At 47.4% G+C, this 25676-nt stretch overlaps 1 protein-coding gene across 1 annotated transcript; it reads left to right on the top strand.

Moving 5' to 3' along the window:
• Nucleotides 1–7134: 7134 nt before the first annotated feature.
• On the top strand, nucleotides 7135–25465 carry LOC311126415 (trafficking protein particle complex subunit 10-like). Its single transcript, XM_084200420.1, has 23 exons — nucleotides 7135–7285; nucleotides 8103–8184; nucleotides 8355–8490; nucleotides 9971–10167; nucleotides 10473–10668; nucleotides 10762–10873; nucleotides 11303–11550; nucleotides 14364–14510; nucleotides 16594–16708; nucleotides 17038–17114; nucleotides 17454–17545; nucleotides 17824–17964; nucleotides 18980–19092; nucleotides 19514–20070; nucleotides 20279–20420; nucleotides 20558–20716; nucleotides 21000–21229; nucleotides 21470–21570; nucleotides 21920–22046; nucleotides 22137–22307; nucleotides 22531–22711; nucleotides 22805–22999; nucleotides 23180–25465. Exons 1-23 carry the CDS (start codon nucleotides 7225–7227, stop codon nucleotides 23422–23424), a joined length of 3825 nt encoding a protein of 1274 aa, XP_084056546.1. The 5' UTR covers nucleotides 7135–7224; the 3' UTR covers nucleotides 23425–25465.
• Nucleotides 25466–25676: the final 211 nt, after the last annotated feature.

The following is a 25676-nucleotide window of genomic DNA, read 5'->3' as shown; positions in this document are numbered from 1 at the left end:
GCCACATTGGAGGGTTTTCGAGCATGAACTGCCTTTTTAAGGTCATGCCACAGCATCTCAATAGGATTCAGGTCAGGACTTTGACTAGGCCACTCCAAAGTCTTAAAATAATAATATACCATTTAGCAGACGCTTTTATCCAAAGCGACTTACAGTCATGCGTGCATACATTTTTGTGTATGGGTGGTCACGGGGATCGAACCCACTACCCTGGCGTTACAAGCACCCTGCTCTACCAGCTGAGCTACAGAGGACCATTTTGTTTTTCTTCAGCCATTCAGAGGTGGACTTGCTGGTGTGTTTTGGATCATTGTCCTGCTGCAGAACCCAAGTTCGCTTCAGCTTGAGGTCACGAACAAATGGCCGGACATTCTCCTTCAGGATTTTTTGGTAGACAGCAGAATTCATGGTTCCATTTATCACAGCAAGTCTTCCAGGTCCTGAAGCAGCAAAACAGGCCCAGACCATCACACTACCACCACCATATTTTACTGTTGGTATGATGTTCTTTTTCTGAAATGCAGTGTTACTTTTACGCCAGATGTATTGGAACACACACCTTCCAAAAAGTTCAACTTTTGTCTCATCAGTCCACAGAGTATTTTCCCAAAGGTCTTGGGGATCATCAAGATGTTTTCTGGCAAAAATGAGACGAGCCTTAATGTTATTTTTGCTCAGCAGTGGATTTCGTCTTGGAACTCTGCCATGCAGGCCATTTTTGCCCAGTCACTTTCTTATGGTGGAGTCATGAACACTGACCTTAACTGAGGCAAGTGAGGCCTGCAGCTCTTTGGATGTTGTTGTGGGGTCTTTTGTGACCTCTTGGATGAGTCGTCGCTGCGCTCTTGGGGTAATTTTGGTCGGCCAGCCACTCCTGGGAAGGTTCACCACTGTTCCATGTTTTCGCCATTTTATCGATCGCAATTTGACTGCACAAAAATACTGTGACAAGATCCTGAGGTCCATTGTGAGGCCCATTTTTTAAACGGTATCTGTCACCAAAATATGTATATCTGTATTCCCAGTCATGTGAAATCCATAGATTAGGGCCTAATGAATTCATTTCAATTGACTGATTTTCTCATATGAACTGTAACTCAATAAAATCTTTTCAACCTCCTGAGGGGGAAGAGGCGCTGTCGTGCCTTCTTCATGACTTCTTGCGTGTGTATGGACCATTTAAAGTATTTAGTGACATGGACACTGAGGAACTTGAAGCTCTCGACCAACTCCACTGCAGCCCTGTCGATGAAGCTCTCAACCAATTTATTGCGCATATAAAATATAAATAGCACCAATACACATATTCCTATACAAAAGGTGCAGAGCGATGCATTCTATAAACTGTATCTGTGATACGGTAAGAACTGTACGCTCTCTCCTCTCACCTGTGCTAACCCTTCCTGGTCCCCTGTGCTACCTATAAACACAAGTGACCCATGACCCCAACATATAGTGCCCTCTAGTGTACAAAAATATGTATATCAGAAGCCTTTTATGGATGCTATTGTGTCACCTGGTGGACACCTATGGTTAACCTGTAAAATAGAGAATGAAGGGTTATGGGTAAAAGCTGGTGTCAGTAACTCATGAGGGCAGGTGATTGCACCTGATGGAAGAGGACTAGTAGAGCTACAGTTTCCTACCATTTCTTTGGGATTTAATTTGGCTGTTGCTACCATTTCTTTGGGATTGAATTTGGCTGTTGCTACCTATTCTTTGGGATTTAATTTGCGTGTTACTACTTACCTTTTTGCCATTCATAACACTTGGAACCTGTTTAACCTCATCTGGATTATAATGCTTTATTTTACCACTTACCAACCTGGAATCTGTGTGACAAACAATGGAAAATTAACTTGAGAGTAATAAATACATTTGAACTGCAACAACAAATCTCCTTTTATCTATGGAAATGCGTAAGGAACCAAACCTCTATTTAGGCATTTATAGAAGTGGCGTTTTAGTATATGGAAGCTTAGCCATTACAGGAGTGGACTAAGCACACACCCCTGTGGGGCCCCTGTGTTGAGGGTCAACATGGCGAAGGTGATGTTGCCTACCCACACCACCTGGGGTTGGCTCGTCAGGAAGTCCAGGATCCAGTTGCAGAGGGAGGTGTTCAGTCCAGGCTTGGTGAAGAGCTTGGAGTGGACTATGGTGTTGAACGCAGAGCTGTAGTCAATGAACAGCATTCTCACATATGTACTCCTCTTATCTAGGTGGGTGAGGGCAGTGTGGAGTGTAATAGAGATTGCATCGTCTATGGATCTGTTGGGGCGGTATGCAAATTGGAGTGGGTCTAGGGTGTCTGGGATGATGGGGAATTGATGTGCGCCCTAACCAGCCCTTCAAAGCACTTCATGATTACAGATGTGAGTGCTACAGGGTGATAGTCATTGTGGCAGGTAGCCTTAGAGTTCTTGGGAACAGGAATGATGGTGTTCAGCTTGTGACATGTGGGGATTATAGACTGGGACAAGGAGAGGTTGAAAATTATCATGAATATAACTGCCAGCCGTTCTGCGCATGCTCTGAGAACGTGCTGTGGAATACCGTCCGGCCCCACGGCCTTATGAGTGTTGACCTGATTAAAAACCTTACTCACATCGGCCTCGGATAGATCACCCAGTCCCCTGGGTCAGTGGGGGCCCTCTTGCATGGCTCAGTGTTGTTTTTGTGAAAGCTTGTGTTCGTTTGGTAGAGAGGCATCTTTGGGCAGATCACAGCTGGGTCTTCCTTTGTAATCTGTAATGGACTGTAGCCCCTGCCACATGCGTCAGAGCCTGTGTAATAGGATTCCTCCTTGTTCCTATATGGCTCTGCAGAGGTTGTAGCGGGAATTTTTTTACTTGTTTGTGTCCTCAGCCCCAGCCTCAGGGTTGGCTGCGATAGCCGCGTGCAGTAGTTCTGTCCTTTAACTTTAACTATTCCAGTCAGTGCTAGCAAAGTAGTCTTGTAGCATAGCCTCCGATTTGGATGACCATTTCTCAACAGAGTGCATCACGTGTACTTCCTGTTGGAGCTTCTGCTTGTAAACAGGAAGCAGGAATATAGTGTCATCTGATTTGCCGAAGAGGGGACGAGGGAGGGCCTTGTATGCTTGCTTGTGGGTAGAGTAGCAATGGTCTAGAACTTTAAAACCCCTAGTGGCAAAGGAGACGTGTTGATGAAAGTTGGGCATTACTTGTCTTAATGACGTGGAATTAAAATCACTGTCAACAAAGAAAGCAGCCTCCGGGTGCATGGTTTCCTGCTTGTTTATAGCCTCATACAGTCCATTAAGTGCCAGCAGTCACGATAACAGATGAAAACTCTCTCGGGAGGTAGAAGGATCGGCATTTGAGCATCAGGTATTTCAAGACGGGTGAACAATGGGTTGAGGCGTCCACTGCGCTAGAGTCAGCACACCATTTGCTGTTGATGAAGAGGCATACCCCTCCCCCTCTCGATTTCCCTGAATCCAATGTCCTGTCTACTCAGTGAATGGAGAATCCATCGAGTTGGATAGCCATGGGGGGTATCTTGTCCGAAAGCCATGTTTCAGAAAAGCAGAGAATATTGCAGTTACGAGAGTTCCGTTGATAGCTTCCCCTCTCCTGCCTCTTTTTCACCAACATTTACTCTTAGATAGCCCGAAAATTGTGTCGGAATTACACAAAGAGCCCAGGGAAGATGAGTCAAAGTCGAAGTTGAAGCCGGAATTGAGGTTAGTAACTGCTGATCTGATGTTCAAAAGTTATTGTCGATCATAAGAAATGATAGCGGATACATTTAGTGCAAAAAAGGCAAAGATAAACGCCAAAATAATCACAAAATAGCAAAGTTGAGTCGGAGCTCGCAAGACGGCAGCCATACACTACGGCGCCATCTTCCCAAGTGTCAATAATAATCTGGACATACCACAACTAAAAACACTGGATGAACGGAGACGTCATTCAATGCCAGCAGAACAAACCCCGATGACTTGGTTGTGCGCGACGTGTCCAAGGCAAGCAGGTAAGAGCGCTGCAAATCCATTAGGGGCGCAAAAAGACAATACAAACTCAAACTTGAATTGATGTTTGACAACTCAGACTCGAGACACGTGGCAAAGACTACAGACTGTCACAGACTACAAAGGCAAATCCAGCTGTGTGGTTCCCACTGAAGCCTCCCTCCCAGACGAGTTAACACATTCTTTGCTCGCTTCGAGGCAAACAATACCGAGCCATCCAGGAAGACTCTCGCTACTCCGGATGACCAGGTACTTTCACGCTCTGAGACAGACGTGAGGAAAAACTCTCAAAAGAGTGAACACTCACAAAGCCGCCAGCCCAAGCCCAGATGGCATCGCTGGCTGCGTCCTCAGAGTGTGTGCTGACCAGCTGGCTGGTGTCTTCTCTGACATCTTCAACCTGTCCCTGTCCCAAGCCGTAGTCCCCACCTGCTTCAAGGAGACCACAATCATCCCAATGCCCAACAAAAACAAGGTGACATGCCCAAATGACTATCGCCCCGTCATGCTCACCGTGGTCATCATGAAGTGCTTCGAGATACTGGTCATGGCCCACATCAAGGCCAGCATACCAGGCACACTGGACCCACACCAATTTGCCTTCCGCTCCAACAGATCCACAGAAGATGCCATTTCCATCACTATTCACAAGGCCCTAACACATCTGGACAAGGGAACACATGTGAGAATGCTGTTCATTAACTACAGTAGCATTGAACACTATTGTTCCCTCCAAGCTCAACACCAAGCTCAGACCCCTGGGTCTGGACACCACCCTCTGCAACTGGATCCTGGAATTCCTGACGGGTAGACCACAGGCTGTGAGGATTGGCAACAACACCTCCTCCACACTGACTCTTAACACAGGTGCCCCCCAGGGGTGTGTCCTCAGGCCTCTGCTGTACTCCATGTTCACCCACGACTGCATGGCTTTGCACGACACCAACTCCATTGTCAAGTTTCCTGACGACACCACGGTTGTAGCCCTGATAACCAACAATGATGAGTCAGCCTATAGGGAGGAGGTAAGTGAACTGTCATTGTGGTGCCAGGACAACAACCTCTCCCTCAACATCAGCAAAACAAAGGAGTTGATTGTTGACTTCAGGAAGCAGAGAGAACATGCTCTGATCCACATCACTGGGACTGCAGTAGAAAGATGCAGTTTTAAGTTCATCTGTGTCCACATCACAGAGGACTTGACATGGACCATCAACACTACCACTTTTGTCAAGATGGCGCAACAGTGTCTCTACTTTCTATGGTGGCTGAAGAAATGCAGCATGCCCTCCAGTGGGTGGTGATGACGGCCCAGTACATCACTGAGGCTGTGCTCCCAGTCATCAAGGACATACTGTATATTCTGTATATTGAGAAAGGCCAGCAGTATCATCAAGGAACCCACACACCCCAGCTACGAGATGTTCACTCCCTTACCATCGGGGCAGACGGTATTGGAACATGAGGTCTGATACCAAAAGGCTTAGAGACCATTTCTATCTACAAGCCATCAGACTGCTTAACACTTGAACTGGACTGACCACCTGCAATGACTCTCCGCACCTTAGCACACATGCACACACTCACTGACACACACACACCCACACAGATATACACTCATCCACACACACAAACACACACACACATTTACATTCATGCTACACACACACATCACAACTGCTGCTACCAGACTCTTATTATTATTGCTAAATACTGCACAATTTAAACACTTGCCCCCAATCTCACCTTCCCCAAAACACGTGTAAATATTGGACAGCTTCTACCCCCAAGTAATAAGATTGCTAAATACACTGAACAAAAATATAAACGCAACATGTAAAGTGTTGGTCCCATGTTTCATGAGCTGAAATATAAGATCCCAGAAATGTTCCAAACGCACAAATGTGTTTACATCTCTGTTAGTGAGCATTTATTCTTTGCCAAGATAAAGGTGTGGCATATCAAGAAGCTGATTAAACAGCATGATCATTACACAGGTGCACCTTGCGCTGGGGACAATAAAAGGCCACTCTAAAATGTGCAGTTTTGTCACACAACACAATGCCACAGATGTCTCAAGTTTTGAGGGAGCATGCAATTGGCATGCTGACTGCAGGAATTTCCACCAGAGCTGTTGCCAGAGAATTAAATGTTAATTTCTCTACCATAGGCCACCTCCAACGTCGTTTTAGAGAATTTGGCAGTACGTTCAACTGGCCTCACAACCGCAGACTACGTGTATGGCGTTGTGTGGATGAGGGGTTTGCTAATGTCAACGTTGTGAACAGAGTGCCCCATGGTGGCGGTGTGGTTATGGTATGCAGTTGTGTTCGTTGTCTGTAGCTTATGCCTACCCATAGGCAGGCATAAGCTACAGACAATGAACACAACTGCATTTTATGGATGGCAATTGGAATGCCGTGACGAGATCCTGAGGCCCATTGTGAGGCCCATTTTTTTTTCAGGTATTTGTGACCAACAGATGCATATCTGTATTCCCAGTAATGTGAAATCCATAGATTAAGGCATAATGAATTTATTTCAATTGACTGATTCCTTATATGAACTGTAACTCAGTAAAATCTTAGAAATTGTTGCATGTTGCGTTTATATTTTTGTTCAGTATAGTTAACTAAATAGCTACCCGGACTATCTGCATTGACCCTTTTTGCACTAACTCGTTTTGACTATGCACACATACTGGATTTACACACTCACACATACTTACACTGACACTCCAACACACACACACACACACACAGGCAAACATAACACATACACACAGGCACACATTCATACACAATTGTTATGGTGCTTTTACGACAACTGGGAACTCGTGAAAAAATGAGGTCAAATCATGAAGTCATGAGGTCAAATCATCAAATCATGAAGAGTTCTGAAGGATGCCCGAGTTTCCAACTTGGAATTCCGAGTTGGATGACCGTTCAAAACGATTTTGCCTATCGGAGTTAGTTTTTTTCACAAGTTCACAGTTGTCTTGAACGCACTGTAGTCGGAGATTTCCGAGTTGCGAGTTCCCAGTTGTTTTGAACGTGGCATTATTCTCATTGACTCCATGCCGGATATCGTCATCGTGTCAGGGACATACAGGAAATGAATAGGAAAAAGGCCCTAATTCGATCCAAGCAGAAATGTACAGCTCTGATAACAACACTAGTGATATTGTTCACTTTGAAATGGCGGACTAATGTTGACTCTCGGAATCCATGGAGGCCCATGAAGAAAAGCCAATAATCTACACTATGGAAAACAAGCCGATTGTGACATGTTAGTTAACCTTTGAGTTGTCTCGTTAACGTTAGCTATCAATGTTAGCTTGCTTGGCTAGCTAGCTACTGTAGCTAGCTATACCTCAGTGGTTGCTGTGTTGTGTGAATCTGAGTGACATCTCAACCAATACAGTGGCCGCTGCAGTTAATCTATTTTGTCTAACCGGCATGGTAGCTAGCTGCTGTATTCAGTTTTTAAAGATTGTTTCAGAAGTGCGGAAGTCCTACATTGGCGATTTTTACAAGAACATAGCTTGCTAGGCTACACTTCGTAGCTAACTAGCCAACAAAATAGCCTATTCCTCATGCAGTATTTCGGCATCCCCTCGCTGTCTTCTTTTACATAGTCGGCTCGTGCTGTTTTAGCTAGCTAGTTAACAAGCTACTAATCAAACGAGGCCTGGATGAGAGGAGCTACAAGTAGTACACTATGCGCTGACTGTTCAAGGACTGTCAATGTATCAATGACAAGTGCTAGACAAGACCCTGACCGGACACTCTTTCAAGAACATCTCTAGCTAACTAGTGTAGTTCGCTATGATCTCAAAACAAAAATACAAAATAGTGCTGTTATGTTGCCTCTGTTGCAAACCCTGACTGTTGCTATGGGTGATGTAGCCTAAGGTGTGCAGTGAGATATAGCTAGCTAGCTAATAAAATGGAACGAAACAAATGAGTCACAGATCTCATTGATCCCTGAAGATGGAATAAGATGCTGGTTGGAGGCGCAGAGTGGTTGAACTATTTTGCCTATCTGCTCTCTCTCCCTTACTCTCTCTCTTCTTCACTACTCGGTCTCTCAACCCGACACATAGGTGCTGGCGACCAGAGCCTGTTCACTTCCCTCTACACCTCTCTGGCACAGCAGTTACCCAGGGAGCCCATGGAGTGGAGGAGGTGAGCTATTGGGATGTTTGCACTTTGCTATCAGATGTGTGTGTGCACCCATGCGCAACTGTGGGGTTTGTGCAACGTTTGTGTATGTGTGAGTGTACGTGTTTGAGTGTGTGTGGCTGACTGTGTTTTAAGTTCCTTTGTTTTCAATGCCAATGTCTCCTCGTCTGAAGGTCCTACGGACGCGCACCAAAGATGATTCACCTCGAGGCCAACTTTGTTCAGTTCAAAGAGGAGCTGCTTCCCAAGGATGGAAACAGAGCCTTGCTCACCTTCCCCTTCCTACACATATACTGGACAGACTGTTGTGTGAGTAGTCAGACAGTCACTATTTGATGTGGTAGGAACATATTGGACAGACCGGCGTTGTTGTTGGTATCATAACATTCAACACTGTATTATGATTCACAAGAAAAAACTCCAATAGCCCTAATGGGTGTGTGTGTGTGTGTGTGTTCGTCTCATATGGGTGTTAATGCTATTTTTATTTCTAAATCTCAACACGTAAAGCGCACCTCTCATTCGCCATTCGGATGCATAGGCTATAGCCTGCCTACCATTGACTATCAGCGTGTCACCCACCACTTTGCAGTGTGAACTTGAGGCAGTATAATTGTTTGAAACCTGAACGTTTTACTTCAAATAATGAGGCATGTCTTACCTTTGCCTGCACGTTTCCATCCATAGAAACGTGCAGGCAATTATTTTATAAATAATTCCTCATGTCATTAACCAGCATTTCTCTCATGTTCTATTGGTTTTCATATCAACTTTCTTTCGTTGTCCATAAGCCAAAGGCACAATCTTAGTCATATAGCAATCCATCATAGTAGTTGCTATTAGAATCCCCCTCTTTCTAAGTTTCTGACACATATGGAACATTAGGTGCGCTGTTTAGAACTGTGTTTTCAGCTAATTGCATTTTGGCAAATATTTGAAAATGACGTGTTATTAGCTGCTTCATTACAGGAGTTGCAGGTTCAATAATAGGCTATAGCCTTTTGACTGTAATATGTAGGCTTGGTATTGTTGCATGTTTCCATTAAGCTCTTAATAAAAAATGTCCAGTCCTTGTATGCATGGACTCGTCAAAATCTGTCCAAAATAAGTCCAATGCGTTTCTATGGGTTTATTTTGGGCCTAAACTTGTTGCCTGCCTTCCCGCCTTGGGATTACTCCCATTGTTAGGGCGGAAACATAAGCATCTCGTCAATACATACAGATCTCCGATAGTGTTTTCTGTTGGTCACGTCATTTTACTGTTTGGAAAAAATGTAACCGTTTGTTGACCGGTTAATGAGGGTCAGTTAGTCAGCAGCAAAATTGACCGTAATGTGCATCCTTAGCATGGACTCTACAAGGTGTCGAAAGCGTTCCACAGGGATGCTGGCCCATGTTGACTCCAATGCTTCCCACAGTTGTGTCAAGTTGGCTGGATGTCCTTTGGGTGGTGGACCATTCTTGATACACACAGGAAATTGTTGAGCTTGAAACCCAGCAGCGTTGCAGTTCTTGACACAAACCGGTGCGCCTGGCACCTACTAGCATACCCCGTTCAAAGGCACTTAAATCATTTGTCTTGCCCATTCACCCTCTGAATGGCACACAATCCATGTCTCAAGGCTTAAAAATCGTTCTTTAAACTGCCTCCTCCCCTATCTACACTGATTGAAGTGGATTTAACAAGTGACATCAATAAGGGATCATAGCTTTCACCTGGTAAGTCTGTCATGGAAAGAGCAGGTGTTTTTAATGTTTTGTATACTCAGTGTGTGTGTGTGTGTCTCAGGACACAGAGATGTACAAGGTGTCGGTGAAGGATGACATGCTGCGGTGGCAGAGCACCCTGCGGCTGCACGGCTCGGTGGACTGGCTCATCGTGGTGGTGGAGAGCGAAGCCAAGAAGAAGAACAAAACCAACATCCTGCCGCGCACCTCCATCGTGGACAAGATCCGCAACGACTTCTGCAACAAGCAGAGCGACAGGTCAGCAACATCACCTCTCTTATCTCTTGTTATAACAGAATTGGAGCTATTTTTTTCTACCAAGGGACCCTCCTTCTGGAGATCTACTGGGCATGCAGTCTTTTGATCCAATCCTGTTGTGTAACACACCGGATTCATCTTATCAAGGACCTGGGCAACTAATTTAGTAGAATCAGATGTGCTAGATGAGGGTTGGAGCAAAAGCCTGCAGGAGTGTCGCTCTACAATTTCACCTCAGAACCTTTTTCTCTCTAACACCACCTCCCCCTTACTCTCTCTTTCTCTCTCCCCTCCCCATGGTTCAGGTGTGTGGTTCTGTCGGACCCTCTGAAGGAGTCGTCTCGCTCCCAGGAGTCGTGGAGCTCCTTCCTGACCAAGCTGCGCACCCTGCTGCTCTTGTCCTTCACCAAGAACCTGGGCCGCTTCGAGGATGACATGCGCACACTCCGCGAGAAACGCACTGAGCCCGGCTGGAGCTTCTGCGACTACTTCATGGTGCAGGTGGGTCACTCCCACCACCTGTCAATCATCCATGCTCTACTACAGGGGATGCAGTTGTAACCTATTTAACCAATGGGTGTGTGTATTATGCAGGAGGAGTTGGCCTTTGTGTTTGAGATGCTGCAGCAATTTGAGGATGCCCTGGTCCAGTATGACGAGCTGGATGCTCTCTTCACTCAGTATGTCCTCAACTTTGGGGCTGGAGGTACAGCGGCATTGTTTACTACCGTTACCATGGCTCTGCAGTGTGACCATTTTACTTGCATATGCGCCTAAATATTTTGCTGTGTGACCTGGAATTGTAAATGTAAAAAATTAAGGATTCCAGCTTTATTACCCCAAAAATGTTTCATTGTGCTCCAAAATGTCTTTGTGTGTGCCTACATTTTTCAACTTAGGTGCACACGTGCTCCTTGTAAAAAAGGTCAGCGTAGAGACCTGCCTACCTTTTACTACAGGCCTATTTGTGTGTATGTGTACTGTACTACTGAGGGCAATATCTTATTATTGTGTCCATGTCTGTTGTATTTTTCTATGTTGTGTCCGTCTTCGTATGTCTGCGTCTGTTGTGTCAATGTCTGTTGCGTCTATCTGTTGGGTCTGTTTTTGTTGTGTCTACGTCTGTGTCTTTCAGACGGGGCCAACTGGCTGGGCTCGTTCTGTGCCCCGGTGAAGCGCTGGAACGGGCTGCTCCTGCGAAGGCCCATCGACATGGAGAAGCGCGAGCTGATCCAGTGCGGCGAGGCCAGCCTGCTGGACCTGCGCAGCTACCTGTTCTCCCGCCAGTGCACCCTGCTCATCTTCCTCCAGAGGCCTTGGGAGGTCACCCAGCGAGCCCTGGAGCTGCTGCACAATTGTGTACAGGAGCTGCGCCTGCTTGAGGTATAGTGTGTTTTTGAGTACTGTATTGCAGTCAGACTGGGCCGAACCGCTGACATACGAATCACCTTCGATCCTAAATTACTACTCATTATTTTACATTACATTTACGTCATTTAGCAGACGCTCTTATCCAGAGCGACTTACAAATTGGTGCATTCACCTTATAGCCAGTGGGATAACCACTTTACAATATGTTTTATTTTTATTATTATTATTATTTTATTTTTGGGGGGGTGGGGTAAAGCAGGGTAGAAGGATTACTTTATCCTATCCCAGGTATTCCTTAAAGAGGTGGGGTTTCAAGTGTCTCCGGAAGGTGGTGAGTGACTCCGCTGTCCTGGCGTCGTGAGGGAGCTTGTTCCACCATTGGGGTGCCAGAGCAGCGAACAGTTTTGACTGGGCTGAGCGGAAACTGTGCTTCCGCAGAGGTAGGGGGGCCAGCAGGGCAGAGGTGGATGAACGCAATGCCCTCGTTTGGGTGTAGGGACTGATCAGAACCTGAAGGTACGGAGGTGCCGTTCCCCTCACAGCTCCGTAGGCAAGCATCATGGTCTTGTAGCAGATGCAAGCTTCAACTGGAAGCCAGTGGAGTGTGCAGAGGAGCGGGGTGACGTGAGAGAACTTGGGAAGGTTGAACACCAGACGGGCTGCGGCATTCTGGATGAGTTGTAGGGGTTTAATGGCACAGGCAGGGAGCCCAGCCAACAGCGAGTTGCAGTAATCCAGACGGGAGATGACAAGTGCCTGGATTATGACCTGTGCCGCTTCCTGTGTAAGGCAGGGTCGTACTCTCCGAATGTTGTAGAGCATGAACCTACAGGATTGGGTCACTGCCTTGATGTTAGCGGAGAACGACAGGGTGTTGTCCAGGGTCACGCCAAGGCTCTTCGCACTCTGGGAGGAGGACACAACGGAGTTGTCAACCGTGATGGCTAGATCATAGAACGGAAAGTCCTTCCCCGGGAGGAAGAGCAGCTCCGTCTTGCCGAGGTTCAGCTTGAGGTGGTGATCTGTCATCCACACTGATATGTCTGCCAGACATGCAGAGATGCGATTCGCCACCTGGTTATCAGAAGGTGGAAAGGAGAAGATTAGTTGTGTGTCGTCTGCGTAGCAATGATAGGAGAGGCCATGTGAGGATATGACAGAGCCAAGTGACTTGGTGTATAGAGAGAATAGGAGAGGGCCTAGAACTGAGCCCTGGGGGACACCAGTGGTCAGAGCACGTGGTGCGGAGACAGATTCTCGCCCCGCCACTTGGTAGGAGCGACCGGTCAGGTAGGACGCAATCCAAGAGTGAGCCGCGCCGGAGATGCCCAGCTCGGAGAGGTTGGAGAGGAGGATCTGATGGTTCACAGTATCAAAGGCAGCAGACGGGTCTAGAAGGACAAAAGCAGAGGAGAGAGAGTTAGCTTTAGCAGTGCGGAGAGCCTCCGTGACACAGAGAAGAGCAGTCTCAGTTGAATGACCAGTCTTGAAACCTGACTGGTTTGGATCAAGAAGGTCATTCTGAGAGAGATAGCAAGAGAGTTGGCTAAAGACGGCACGCTCAATAGTTTTGGAGAGAAAAGAAAGAAGGGATACTGGTCTGTAGTTGTTGACATCGGAGGGATCGAGTGTAGGTTTTTTGAGAAGGGGTGCAACTCTCGCTCTCTTGAAGACGGAAGGGACATAGCCAGCGGTCAAGGATGAGTTGATGAGCGGGGTGAGGTAAGGGAGAAGGTCACCGGAGATGGTCTGGAGAAGAGAGGAGGGGATAGGGTCAAGCGGGCAGGTTGTTGGGCGGCCGGCCGTCACAAGTCACAAGATTTTATCTGGAGAGAGAGGGGAGAAAGAAGTCAAAGCATAGGGTAGGGCAGTGTGAGCAGGACCAGCAGTGTCATTTGACTTAACAAACGAGGATCGGATGTCGTCAACCTTCTTTTCAAAATGGTTGACGAAGTCATCCACAGAGAGGGAGAAGGGGGGGGGGGAGGGGGAGTAGGATTCAGCTGGGAGGAGAAGGTGGCAAAGAGCTTCCTAGGGTTAGAGGCAGATGCTTGGAATTTAGAGTGGTAGAAAGTGGCTTTAGCAGCAGAAACAGATGAAGAAAATGTAGAGAGGAGGGAGTGAAAAGATGCAAGGTCTAGTTTTCCTCCATTTCCGCTCGGCTGCCCGGAGCCCTGTTCTGTGAGCTCGCAATGAGTCATCAAGCCACGGAGCAGGAGGGGAGGACCGAGCCGGGAGGATAGGGGACATAGAGAGTCAAAGGATGCAGAAAGGGAGGAGAGGAGGGTTGAGGAGGCAGAATCAGGAGATTGGAGGGAGAAGGATTGAGCAGAGGGAAGAGATGATAGGATGGAAGAGGAGAGACTAGCGGGAGAGAGACAGTGAAGGTTGCGACAGCGCATTACCATCTGAGTAGGGGCAGAGTGAGTAGTGTTGGAGGAGAGCGAGAGAGAAAAGGATACAAAGTAGTGGTCGGAGACATGGAGGGGAGTTGCATGTGATGAAGATGAACTATTCTGCAGTGCACCTCATCTTGCTCAAACTGATCCCCTCAAACACTTTGAATCTGGCCACACACACTCCAGTGTTTCTGCTACCATTGTATAACTCTGTTGCCTCCCGCCAAAAGAGTTTGGCTTCCTCTATTGGTTGGAAACGTCAAATTTGGTGGGATATATTGGCTTTGGTTTGTGCATGAGCTGTGTGTGTCTGTGTGTGTGGCGGGGGTGGATAAGGTGCTTCTGGTGTCCATGGTGTGACATTTGATTTGTGGATTCAAAAAAGTATATAAAATGTAAATCTAGAGATCCTCATTCTGTGTGTAGGTGTCTGTGGTCCAGGGGGCGTTGGACTGCTGGGTGTTTCTCAGCTGTCTGGAAGTGCTGCACAGGATCGAGGGCTGCTGCGACCGTGCCCAGCTGGAGGCCAACTGCTCCCACACTGTCGGCCTGTGGACCTACGCCACCGAGAAGGTACCCTACCTACCTACATACAGTGCATTCGGAAAGTATTCAGACCCCTTGACTTTTTCCACATTTTGTTACGTTACAGCCTTATTCTAAAATTGATTAAATTGTCAATCTACACACAATACCCCATAATGACAAAGCAAAAACAGGTTTTTAAACATTTTAGCAAATGTATAATTTTTTTTTTGGGAAATATCACATTTACATAAGTATTCAGACCCTTTACTCAGTACTTTGTTGAATACCTTTGGCAGAGATAACAGCATCGAGTCTTCTTGGGTATGACGCTACAAGCTTGGCACACCTGTATTTGTTTCTCACATTCTTCTCTGCAGATCCTCTCAAGCTCTCTCAGGTTGGATGGGGAGCTTCGCTGCACAGCTATTTTCAGGTCTCTCCAGAGATGTTCGATCGGGTTTAAGTCCGGGCTCTGGCTGTACCACTCAAGGACATTCAGAGACTTGTCCCGAAGCCACTCCTGGCTGTGTGCTTAGGGTCGTTGTCTTGTTGGAAGGTGAACCTTCGCCCCAGTCTGAGGTCCTGAGTTTTCATCGAGTATCTCTCTGTACTTTGCTCCATTCATCTTTCCCTCGATCCTGACTAGTCTCCCAGTCCCTGCTGCTGAAAAACATCCCCACAGCATGATGCTGCCACCCCCATGCTTCATCGTAGGGATGGTGCCAGGTTTCCTCCAGACATGACGCATGGCATTCAGGCCAAAGAGTTCAATCTTGGTTTCATCAGTCCAAAGAATCTGGTTTCTCATGATCTGAGAGTCTTTAGGTGCCTTTTGCCAAACTCCAAGCGGGCTTTCATGTGCCTTTTTACTGAGGAGTGGCTTCCGTCTGGCCATTCTACCATAAAGGCCTGATTGGTGGAGTGCTGCAGAGATAGTTGTCCTTCTGGAAGGTTCTCCCATCTCCACAGAAGAACTCAGGAGCTCTGTCAGAGTGACCATCGGGTTCTTGGTCACCTCCCTGACCAAGGCCCTTCTCCTCCGATTGCTCAGTTTGGCCGGGCGGCCAGCTCTAGGAAGAGTCTTGGTGGTTCCAAACTTCTTCCATTTAAGAATGATGGCGGTCACTGTGTTCTTGGGGACCTTCAATGCTGCAAAACATTTTTGGTACCCTTTCCCAGATCTGTGCCTCGACACAATCCTGTCTCGGAGCTCTACGGACAATTCCTTCGACCTCATGGCTGGGTTTTTGATCTGACATGCACTGTCAACTGTGGGACCTTATATAGATAGGTGTGTGCCTTTCCAAATTATGTCCAATCAATTGAATTTACCACAGGTGGACTCCAATCAAGTTGTAGAAACATTTCCTAGGTTGATCAATGGAAACAGGATGCACCTGAGCTCAATTTCGAGTTTCATAGCAAAGGGTCTGAATGCTTATGTAAATTAGGGATAAAAAATAAATAATAATAATAATATATATATATATATATGAATTTGCTAAAATTTCTAAAAACCTGTTTTAGCTTTGTCATTATGGGGTATTGTATGTAGATTGATGAGGGGGAAAAAATATTTAATCAATTTTAGAATAAGGCTGTAACGTAACAAAATGTGGAAAAAGTCAAGGTCTGAATACTTTCCGAATGCACTGTACCTACTGCACATCTGCCTAACACACATCACTGCTGGTGCACTGTGTTAGCCCCTGCCCTGGGGACCTACTACTATCTGAAGTCACAAGTGGCCTGTTTTATCCAAAAGCATGCTCAATAAATAATAATAATATGACATTTAGCAGACGCTTTTATCCAAAGCGACTTACAGTCATGTGCGCATAAATTTTTACGTATGGGTGGTCCCGGGGAACGAACCCACTACCCTGGCGTTACAAGCGCCATGCTCTACCAATTGAGCTACAGAGCACCACATTGGAGAATCATTGTTGAAAGTGCTTCTTGTCCAAGACTAGGCTTAATCTGTGTCCGCGAAACTGGCTCAAGGAGTTTTACCTGGTCAAGAAACTCTGATAACACACTTTCTGGTGATCATCATATAAGACTCCAGTTCCAGTTTGTCACTGTGGCCCTATTTATGTTGTGATGCATGTGTTGTTGTTGTTCCCAGCTCAAGTCTCTGGGCTACCTGTGTGGCCTGGTGGCAAAGAAAGGCCCCACCTCAGAGGACCTAAACCGCACTGTGGACCTTCTGGCTGGCCTGGGGGAAGAGAGACCAGAGACCGGTATTACACACACACACACACACACACACACACTAACACTAATGCACTAGGCAGGCGTGCTGGAGACATGGATCGAACCAGTTCGCTCCCGATAGGCCCTTAGTTATAAAGTAGTAGGACCGGAGCATTGCATTAGACTGGATAATGTTGGATGGTGTTATTTGATAATCGCGTAGCCCTCTGTCGTGCAGATGACTCTCTGTTTGAGGCTGTACTTTTACTGTCAACACAAACACATCATTGTGAGGTCTGGGAAGTTTGCTCTAAGGAAAAAGCTGAAATGGTCTTTACAGAAAGTCTAAGTGTCTCTCCTGTGTTCTCTCTTACAGTCAACAGCCTGCAGAGCCCTTACAAAAAACTCAATGAGGCCTTATCGTCTGTGGAGGCATTTGAAAAACACTATCTGGTAAGTGCCATGTCGATTTAGTGGATAATGGTGTAGCCAGTTACACTAGTCCTTGATAAGAGCCTTGATTATGCTTTGTAATTTTGTGTGTGTGCGTGTGACACTCCCTAGACAGAGTGCCTCTGTTTATAGTCTTGGTATCTAGTTCATTGGGCCCCATTGCCCTCCAGGCCCACTCTCTGTAGGCACTGGGGCAGAAAGCCATCACAGAGCTAAAACATTCTTATTTAGTGAATGCTGTCTTTGTCCTCGGACGATCCTCTCCCCATCCCTCTCTCTCTCTCTCTCTCTCGCTCCCTCCTGCTCTCTTACCCTTTCTCCCTCCCTCTCTCTTTTCAGGAGCTGTCTCATGCTGCTATGGAGATGTACAGAGCCATAGGCAGGAAGCGTTCAGCCCGGCTCGTTGGGAAGAGTCTCGCTGAGTTTTACATGTAAGCCTTTCATTCTCTCTTTCTATCCTTTTTGTTCTCTCTGCCCTCTGCCTCTCACTCTCCATATCTGGATGGTGTATCCAGTGAGGGAATCATTTAGATTAGATTAGTACAAATGTATTGTAAGTGTTATAAAGATGAAGGTTGCTGGAAAAATGACTAGCCCCAGTCAGCTAAATTTGCGAATGACTAATGAATGAAAGAGTTTAGGGTTGCTCTAATTGATTGGTGCTAAATGAACAAAAACTGTGTTGACTGTGTGTGGTTTGTGTGCGTAGGAAGAAAGGTGACCCGGAGAGAGCAGAGGGCTTCCTGGAGGACTCTCTGAGGTCATACGTGGCAGAGGGGTGGAGCCTGCAGGTGACTCATACCAGGAAGCAGATGGCTGAGTGTCAGAAGCTCCTGCAGCAGACTGAGGAGTATCCTCCACAAATGCTGCGTTCAAAACCATTTGGGAACTCGGATATCTCCGACTTCCGACAAAACGAGCTCGGACTGGGAAAAATCGTTTTGAATGGGCATCCAACTCGGAATTCCAACTCGGGAACTCGGGCCCGAGTTGAGCTCCGACTTTCTGACCTGAAAATCACTGACCTCCGACTTTCTGACGAAGATCACTGACCTCATGATTTGACCTCGTATTTTTCAGAGTTCCCAGTTGTCTTGAACGCACAAAGAGTCTACACACTGACCACCTCACAACGGGGTCATATTCATTATAGCACACCGTAGCTAAATGTTTTGCAACGGGAAACAAAAAAAGTATCCCTCCCTGTTTCAGTCTGCTTTCTTCCATTTGGTGCCTAGTGTATACGACCAAGTGTCAATCAGTCTCAATGGGCGCGTTCGACATTGCAACTGATTTTAAAGGCGAGTCGAGACTGACTACAAATCACCTTGCATCATAAATAATACTCAATGTTATTTGTAGGTCAGTCAGCCACAATTTACCCATGATACATCACGGTTTTGATGCTCTCGAACATGGCCAATGTCTTCATTGGTGTACATTCTATATGAGCCAGGGTCATGTTCAATAGGGCCAACCGTAACAATGTTTTTCAATGGAAAACCAAAACTTGGGACTCCTATTGGACATATGGTAACTCCCTGGTTCATACCGTTTCGAAATGTTCTTTTTTTTCTCCCGCATTTTGTGTCTACTGAACACAACCCAGCCTTCTGTGCTATCATTTGTTTGAGAGGTCGTCCATTAAATTAGTGGGTGGACTAAAGATTTCCATCATGGGTAGCTAAGTGAATAATGACCTCAAAGGAAGGTAGGCTACTGTTTCACCCCCATCCCATCTGCATGCTAGGTAGGGAATCCTTTCTGAAGGATCGCTCTTCTTCACTCTCCCATTGCATTGGAATAGCCAGGTGTCTGTAGCTTGACTATTTTCTAGTTCAGGTTTCCTTGACTCACTGTGCCAGCTACCTGCAGACCAGTGCCCTGCTGGCGGGCGATGCCAACCTGACAGAGGAGGAGAGGAAGCACTTCTGCCAGGAGATCCTTACCTTCGCCAGCCAGCCCCCAGCACCCTCAGGTGAGGACGCAAACACACCACGTACACTCGAGACATGGCTGGAACAGTTGTTCGTTCTCATTGATGCAGGTAGAAAAGGTGAAAGCTTCTTATTGCACAATTTAAAAAATCCAAGGATCCTTGTCTGGTTGTCTCAACTTCTGAGAGACTTGCCAACTAAACTGGTCAAACATGTAAATAGTGACTAGTTTTTCTCCCAAGACTGACCAACATTAGCCTGGTCCCCAGATCTGTTTGTGCTTTTGCCTACTCCATTGTCATTGTCAAGCCTGACAATTCCATAAGGAGTTGGCAAGAGAACAGAAAGACTGGCACCCAGGCTAGTCCAACATAACTCTGACTTCACAATGTTGCCATGTAATGCCAGGCCCTCTGTCTCCTCCCTCTCTCATCCCCCTTCTTCCTCCTCTCGTCTCCCCAGACCAAACTGTGGCTCTGAGCATGGTGGCATTCGCTCAGCTGCGCCAGATGCAGTTCAGCCCGCCTGGCGCCGTGGTGCACGTGGGTGCCGCCCTGCAGCTGGAGCTGCGCTTACGCTGCCAGATGCCTGTGGCCGTGCAGGTGGAGCAGCTGGCTGCCACTCTCCACTTCAGCCTGGAGCAGGGCGGGGCGAGAGGCCGGGCGGGCAGTGCCCAGAGGAGGACGGGCCAGGGACCACAAGGCCAGGGGGACGGGGTGATCCTGTTCCCCCAGGGAAGCCTGCTTGCTGGGGCTGGTATGGGCGCCACGCTCCCCCCCGCCCTGGAGCTTTGCGAAATGCAGGACCGCAGCCCGTCGGACAGCTCGCTCAACTCCACGGGGGTGGTGTGTAAGAATATGCATCTGCTGCTGCGGCGCCACGACAGCTCAGCCTCCCTGGACACGCCCACCGCCGGGGCCCTCCCGGCAGCGGTCGCCGTGGACGACGGGGCCCAAATGCTGAGGGCGCGCGACATAACGCTGCAGCCCGGCGACAACAGCATTCTCTTCACGGCCCCGGTACGACTGGCGCCGTTTTTTCTGCCTCTCCTACAACCTCATCAACAGTCATGTTTCGAGTTCAAGTCCACCCCATGGCTCATTTTCAATTTGTCTAAAGAAATCTGTTCTCTCCTTGCCTCCTCTCCAGTAAAACAGAATGGGGAATGCTGTCGATTGGATGTCAAGTGTCACTTTATCACTATTTTTCTCTTCCATCTCTCTCTAGACCGGAGAGCCGGGCTCGTACACATTGCGTCAGCTGTGCGGGAGCGTGGGGAGAGTCCAGTTTGTCCAGTCTCACATCTACCCTGTGGTGCAGTACGAGGTCTACTCCCAGGAGCCTCAGCTCACCATCGAGCCCCTCTCAGGTCCGTCTGTCTGGCCTTCTGTCCCCCTCTTTAGCCACAGACAATGGATGCTAATCGCTGCTTACTGACGTATGGTTGGACCGAGTGATCCTTTTTTTTTGTGTGTATAACTGTGTGTATCTGTGTTTGCCCCCCAGACAACCTGTTGGCAGGCATTCCCCAGAAGGTGAAGTTCACCATAGCAACGGGCCACTACAGTGTGAAGAAGGGTGACGCGCTGCAGCTTAGCAACACAGACTCCATGCCCATCCTCCACTCAAGCTGCTGCTCTGCTACCATCCTGTCCAGCACGGGAGGTCAGCCTTCCTTCCATCCACTCTGGGTCAGAGGTCAAGAGTCAGAGAGGTTAAAGGGATTGTTCAACCAAATGACAAATTAACAAATTTGTGTAGCTCAATGACTTGGTTACCTTTTTTTGGAAAGAAAACAAATACTATTTGAATCCAGGCAGGTCTGATGGTTACCGTAGAGATCAGTGACCTCCGGGGTCCATAGGGGGAGACACCTTTAGCTTTCCATGCTTACTGCCTTTCCCTAAATCTGGTGTTAACTCTTTTCCTTTATATTTTCTCTCCTCAGAGCACGTGGGGGAGAGTGGTCTTTCCATCCAATCATCGGAGAAGGTGACCAGCATCTCCCTGCCCCCCACCCCTCCCTACCACACCCTGGAGTTCCAGCTGGAGGTGCTGTGCCACATCCCCTCCACGCCCTTCAAGCCCGACAGCGAGCGTCTCACCAACGGCGAGGTCCGCCACCGGCCCAAGAGCCACAGCCATTCAGACAGTGCCATGATCAACATCGACCAGAAGGTTAGAAGACCGCTTGTCCTATAGAGTTAGCCCCAGGACCACCTTTATATAATTTATTAGGGTCATGTTCATTAGGCACCCAACGGAAGACAACAGACTGAAACGGAGGGACTACCTGGATTTGTCCAATGAATATTCCGCCTCAATGTTTGAAAGCATTTTGTTACGGTGTGCCCTAATGAACATGACCATGCCTATCAGATGTTTACAGCCGTGTGTGTGTTCTTTCTCTCTTCATAGGTTTCCATCGACTGTCCTTGGTCCATCTACTCCACGCACATATCCCTAACCTTCTATGTCCCCTTCAAAGCCAAGCACTCAATACTCTCTGCTGGGAAAAGGTAGGGGACACACTCCATCTGCTTTTACTGTATGGGGGACATTTTTGTCACGCACAGTCACAGATGTGTGCAAAAAATACTTGAAATATACAGCTTGATTTAATTTGAACATTTTCTTAAAAATGTGTGTTATAAGGAGGCAATTATTTACTGAGTGATGCACGCAATGCAAATTCCAATTGTAGTATTTGGAACCTGCATTGGGTAATATGCCTTCTCCTCTATAGGATTTTAAATGCAAATAAAACGTTGCCCTCAGTGTCTATTCAGTGAAGTGTCTGCTCAGTCAAGGAATCTATGGCGATGTTGAGAATCGAAATATTGATCTGACTCCTGACTGGTCACACAGGAAGTACATACAGGTGTGTCTCCAGAATGTGTCCGACACAAACTTCCATCTGGCGGACCCGGTCCTCACAGAGCGCCAGCCCACAACCTCCGTGGAGCTACTCTCACTCAATGCTAAAACACAACAGGTGAGTAGCTGACCGTACACACACACACACACACACACACTCCATCTCTCTCTCTCTCACACTCATCTGTTCTGATCCTCTTTGCCTCAGCCGGTGTGCAGTCAGCAGTCGGTGTTCTGCCTGTGGGAGATGCGGTGGGCCAAACACCTGCCGCTGTGCCTGCAGTGTGTGTTCTCCGCCAGCTTCGCGCCCGTCTCCGCCTCGGACACACGCACAGCCTTCAAACCCTATCGCTACGAGTTCCAGCTGGACCGGGTCTCTGTGAGTATACTCAAGACCCACCTCTGGGTCCCATCATTAGGGACCACGTGGAAGAAAACACATTCAAACAGGATGGGATTTGGTCCAATAAAAAATGCATATTTTTGTTTTCCGTTGCAAAACGAATTAACACAACCCTGTTCTCATCACAAACAAACGCCGTTCTGGGCTCAAACTACGCTCGATGTTGCTAACTGTGGACTCTGCCAACCCTCCTCCCCAGACCCTTTACAGCTTGAAGGCCGAGATCTTGCCGCCGTCCGGCGACCAGCACTGTCGCACCGGCGCCCTCTGTGGCCTCGAGGTGTCCATCACACGGCAGGCGGAGCCCAGCGAGACTGAAGGGGAGGAGGAGGAGTCTACAGAAATAGAGGGCCTGAGGACCACCAAGCTCATGTATGAAGGTAGGACACGGGAAGGTGTGTGTGTGTGTGTGTGTGTGTGTGTGTGCCCATGTCCGTTATTTACCTGTCTACTCTGGTGTGTGTTGTCTGCAGTGGTGGACAACAGCAGTAACTGGGCGGTGTGTGGCAAGAGCTCGGGGGTGGTGTCCATGCCCGTGGCTTCCAGTGCCACACACAGGGTTCAGATGGAGGTCATGCCCCTGTTCGCCGGGCACCTGCCCTTCCCCAACATCAAAGTGTTCAAGTACCTGCCCCACAGTGCCGTCCCAGCCATTCAGCCCGACACAGGTATGTAACCCGCAGCTCCAGAACGGTACTTAAGCTAAGTCAGTAGGCATGTCTCCCATTACTTAACAAGTTTAGATTATTTGCTCATAGGCATTATTACAGCACGTGTTGTACTCTCACTCACACACACTCAGTCACATGCATTCACGCTCATCTCCCTCTCTCTCTGGCCGCTCACAGACAGCTGCTTAGAGAACGACAACATATCCCTGCTGGACAAAGGCCTGGACGACCAGGGCGACACAGCCAGCATCCGTAGCCGGGGCAGTGTCCACTCGGTGGGCAGCGGGGAGCAGCAGAGGGGTCTGCCCATGCCCCGCCTGGAACCCTTCAGTCCGGGACAGGTGTTCAATTGGAGCCAGGGGCGGCAGGTGCTGGTGCTGCCCGTTACTGACGACCACGTGATGGAGGTTAACGTCACATGACCCCTGTGGGCCACTGCAGCCCCCCCCCCTGCCGTGCTCCCACCACGCCTGGACCTCTGTGGTTTGGTTCCTGGCTGTGGTTCTGGAACCGGGAGATGGCCTGGCGGCAGGGAACTGACACTGGCTCTCCTCTCAGGACTCATTGCTGGCCGGCCACTGGCCCTCCTCCCTGCTCCTGTTCTGGCCTGAGAGATCCATCTGCTGTATTTTTATCTTCTTGTCAATCTTTTTCAGCATTCATTGAATTCTCATATGAAAATACCCCTCCCCCCACTGTCAGAGAAGAGGGTTTGGTGTACCTGTAGCTCTCTTATTGGTTCCTGCTCCGTGGACACAGTAAACCGCTTAGAACTGTTCCCAGAACTGTTCTGCTTAGAACCCCCCCACACACCTGTGATCTGCTTGCTGTTTCCACTGATCATCAACACAAAACCTGCTGTATGAGGCACACATGCACACACTAACGTGTGTTTGGACAGGGTTGCAACGGTGTGTGGTTGTGTTTGTATTAGTTCGTGTGTGTCACTGTCTGTGCATGACATGGCAAGTTGTGATGGATGAAGGGAAAGAGCGGGGCCAGTTAATCCTGTGTGTGTGTGTGTTAGCAATATCTACCCCACTTTTCCACCTCACTCACTTCCAGCCCCTTGCCCCCAAACCCTGCTGAATCCTCTTTCCTTTGCTATAGCCATAGCGCCACCCTCTGGCCACTGTACAAACTGTTCAATAAGTACATATTATTCCAGAGGAATCACTGTACTGACTGACTGTGCAAAGGCTGCACCAAAAACAAATTGTCTCGAAGGAATATGTTAGAGAAAAATATACTTTTTGTTTTCCAGCAGGTGTGAGGCGCACTTAATCCGAGTACTAATGAACACATGCTTTTGGCTCTGGAAGAGGACCTATTTTTGCCTTATTCTTTTGTTTATGTTTTAAGGTTCACCAAAATTGACTTATTCAAGTATTGGCGAAATCTGAGAACAATGGGATGAAATTGTACTTGGTTGTTTTCAGATACTTTTTGGCTGAAAGTGACCGTCTGTTCAAAGTGTTACAATCATTTGTTCTGTCTGACTTCGTGGTTTACTTGAATGCTGAGCAGGTAAATTCTATGTTTAGTAAATGTGGTGTCCAACCTTTTTTATTGTCTCAGACATTCGCTGTTGCTACGGTAACTGTGTCAGGAACAGCACTTTATCATGGCACAATTCTTTAATAAAAACAACAACAATTTAGAAGGAGGGGAAATTCGCTTGTGTAAATGCGATGTTTGTTCATTGACCTCTATTTTTGTACTGTTGCCAGGCAAGTTCAGGTTGTTGCTCTGTGTCTGTCGGTTGGTTGGTTGGTCGGTCGGGTGGTCGGTCGGTAGGTATCTACTGGAGGCCTATGAGGGCTTTGGGCCTGAGGCCTATGAGGGCTTTGGGCCTGAGGCCTAAGCACACCCACCCAGCTATACTCATGTCCTGTATTCCTCCACCTCTGGGCTTGTACCAAGCAGAATCTCACAAACAGAATGTAGTGCTCACCGCCAGGACCAAAGGCAGAAGGCTAGTTCCCTCAGTCTGGCCATCTTAATGAAAGCGTAACCCTCAGACTCCACGTACAAAACGTACATGCCCGAACCTACAGCAACATGGGCCTGTCTTTGCAACATCCACGTGTCCTCGGGTGTCTAACTGGTTGGAAAAACGATTAAGAAACTATGATATATGAAGACTAGTGATATCAGTGCTCGTCTATGTACACATCTTAGCTGTATTTATTTTTGTCTTATTATTATTTTTATATATTATTTAACGGCAAATAGCTGGAAGGGACGGAAGCATCAATCACTCTCACAAATAAATAATGACTTTGGGAATTGTCTGGTGATTATTTTTCTTTCAACAGTCATGGGTCACTGAAATCAAATTTTTAAATGTGGATGTAAATTATTCCATTGGAGTTCAGCACCACTGATTGTATTCAGATTAATTATTTAAACTAATCATATGTATGTATTATACATTTGAAAATAAATATACCTATGTTTTAATGTGTCTGTTCTCTGTTTTGGTGGTCAGTGAAGTATTAGTGCGAAGAGAAACTCAAAGGTTTTTGGGCTGTCTCAAATGAAACACCTACACGACCTGATTTGACTACTATAAGCCTGTACGGTATCAATTGACTGATCCTCGATGTGTTTCCTTACTGCTACAAAATCACATGCAATTTTATCAAACTCATAACTTTTATATATGAAGGGT

Source organism: Coregonus lavaretus (genome assembly GCF_964263955.1).
Source record: "Coregonus lavaretus genome assembly, contig: HAP1_SCAFFOLD_4486, whole genome shotgun sequence".
NCBI classification, from domain to species: domain Eukaryota; kingdom Metazoa; phylum Chordata; class Actinopteri; order Salmoniformes; family Salmonidae; genus Coregonus; species Coregonus lavaretus.
This window is presented reverse-complemented; position numbering and strand designations above follow the sequence as displayed.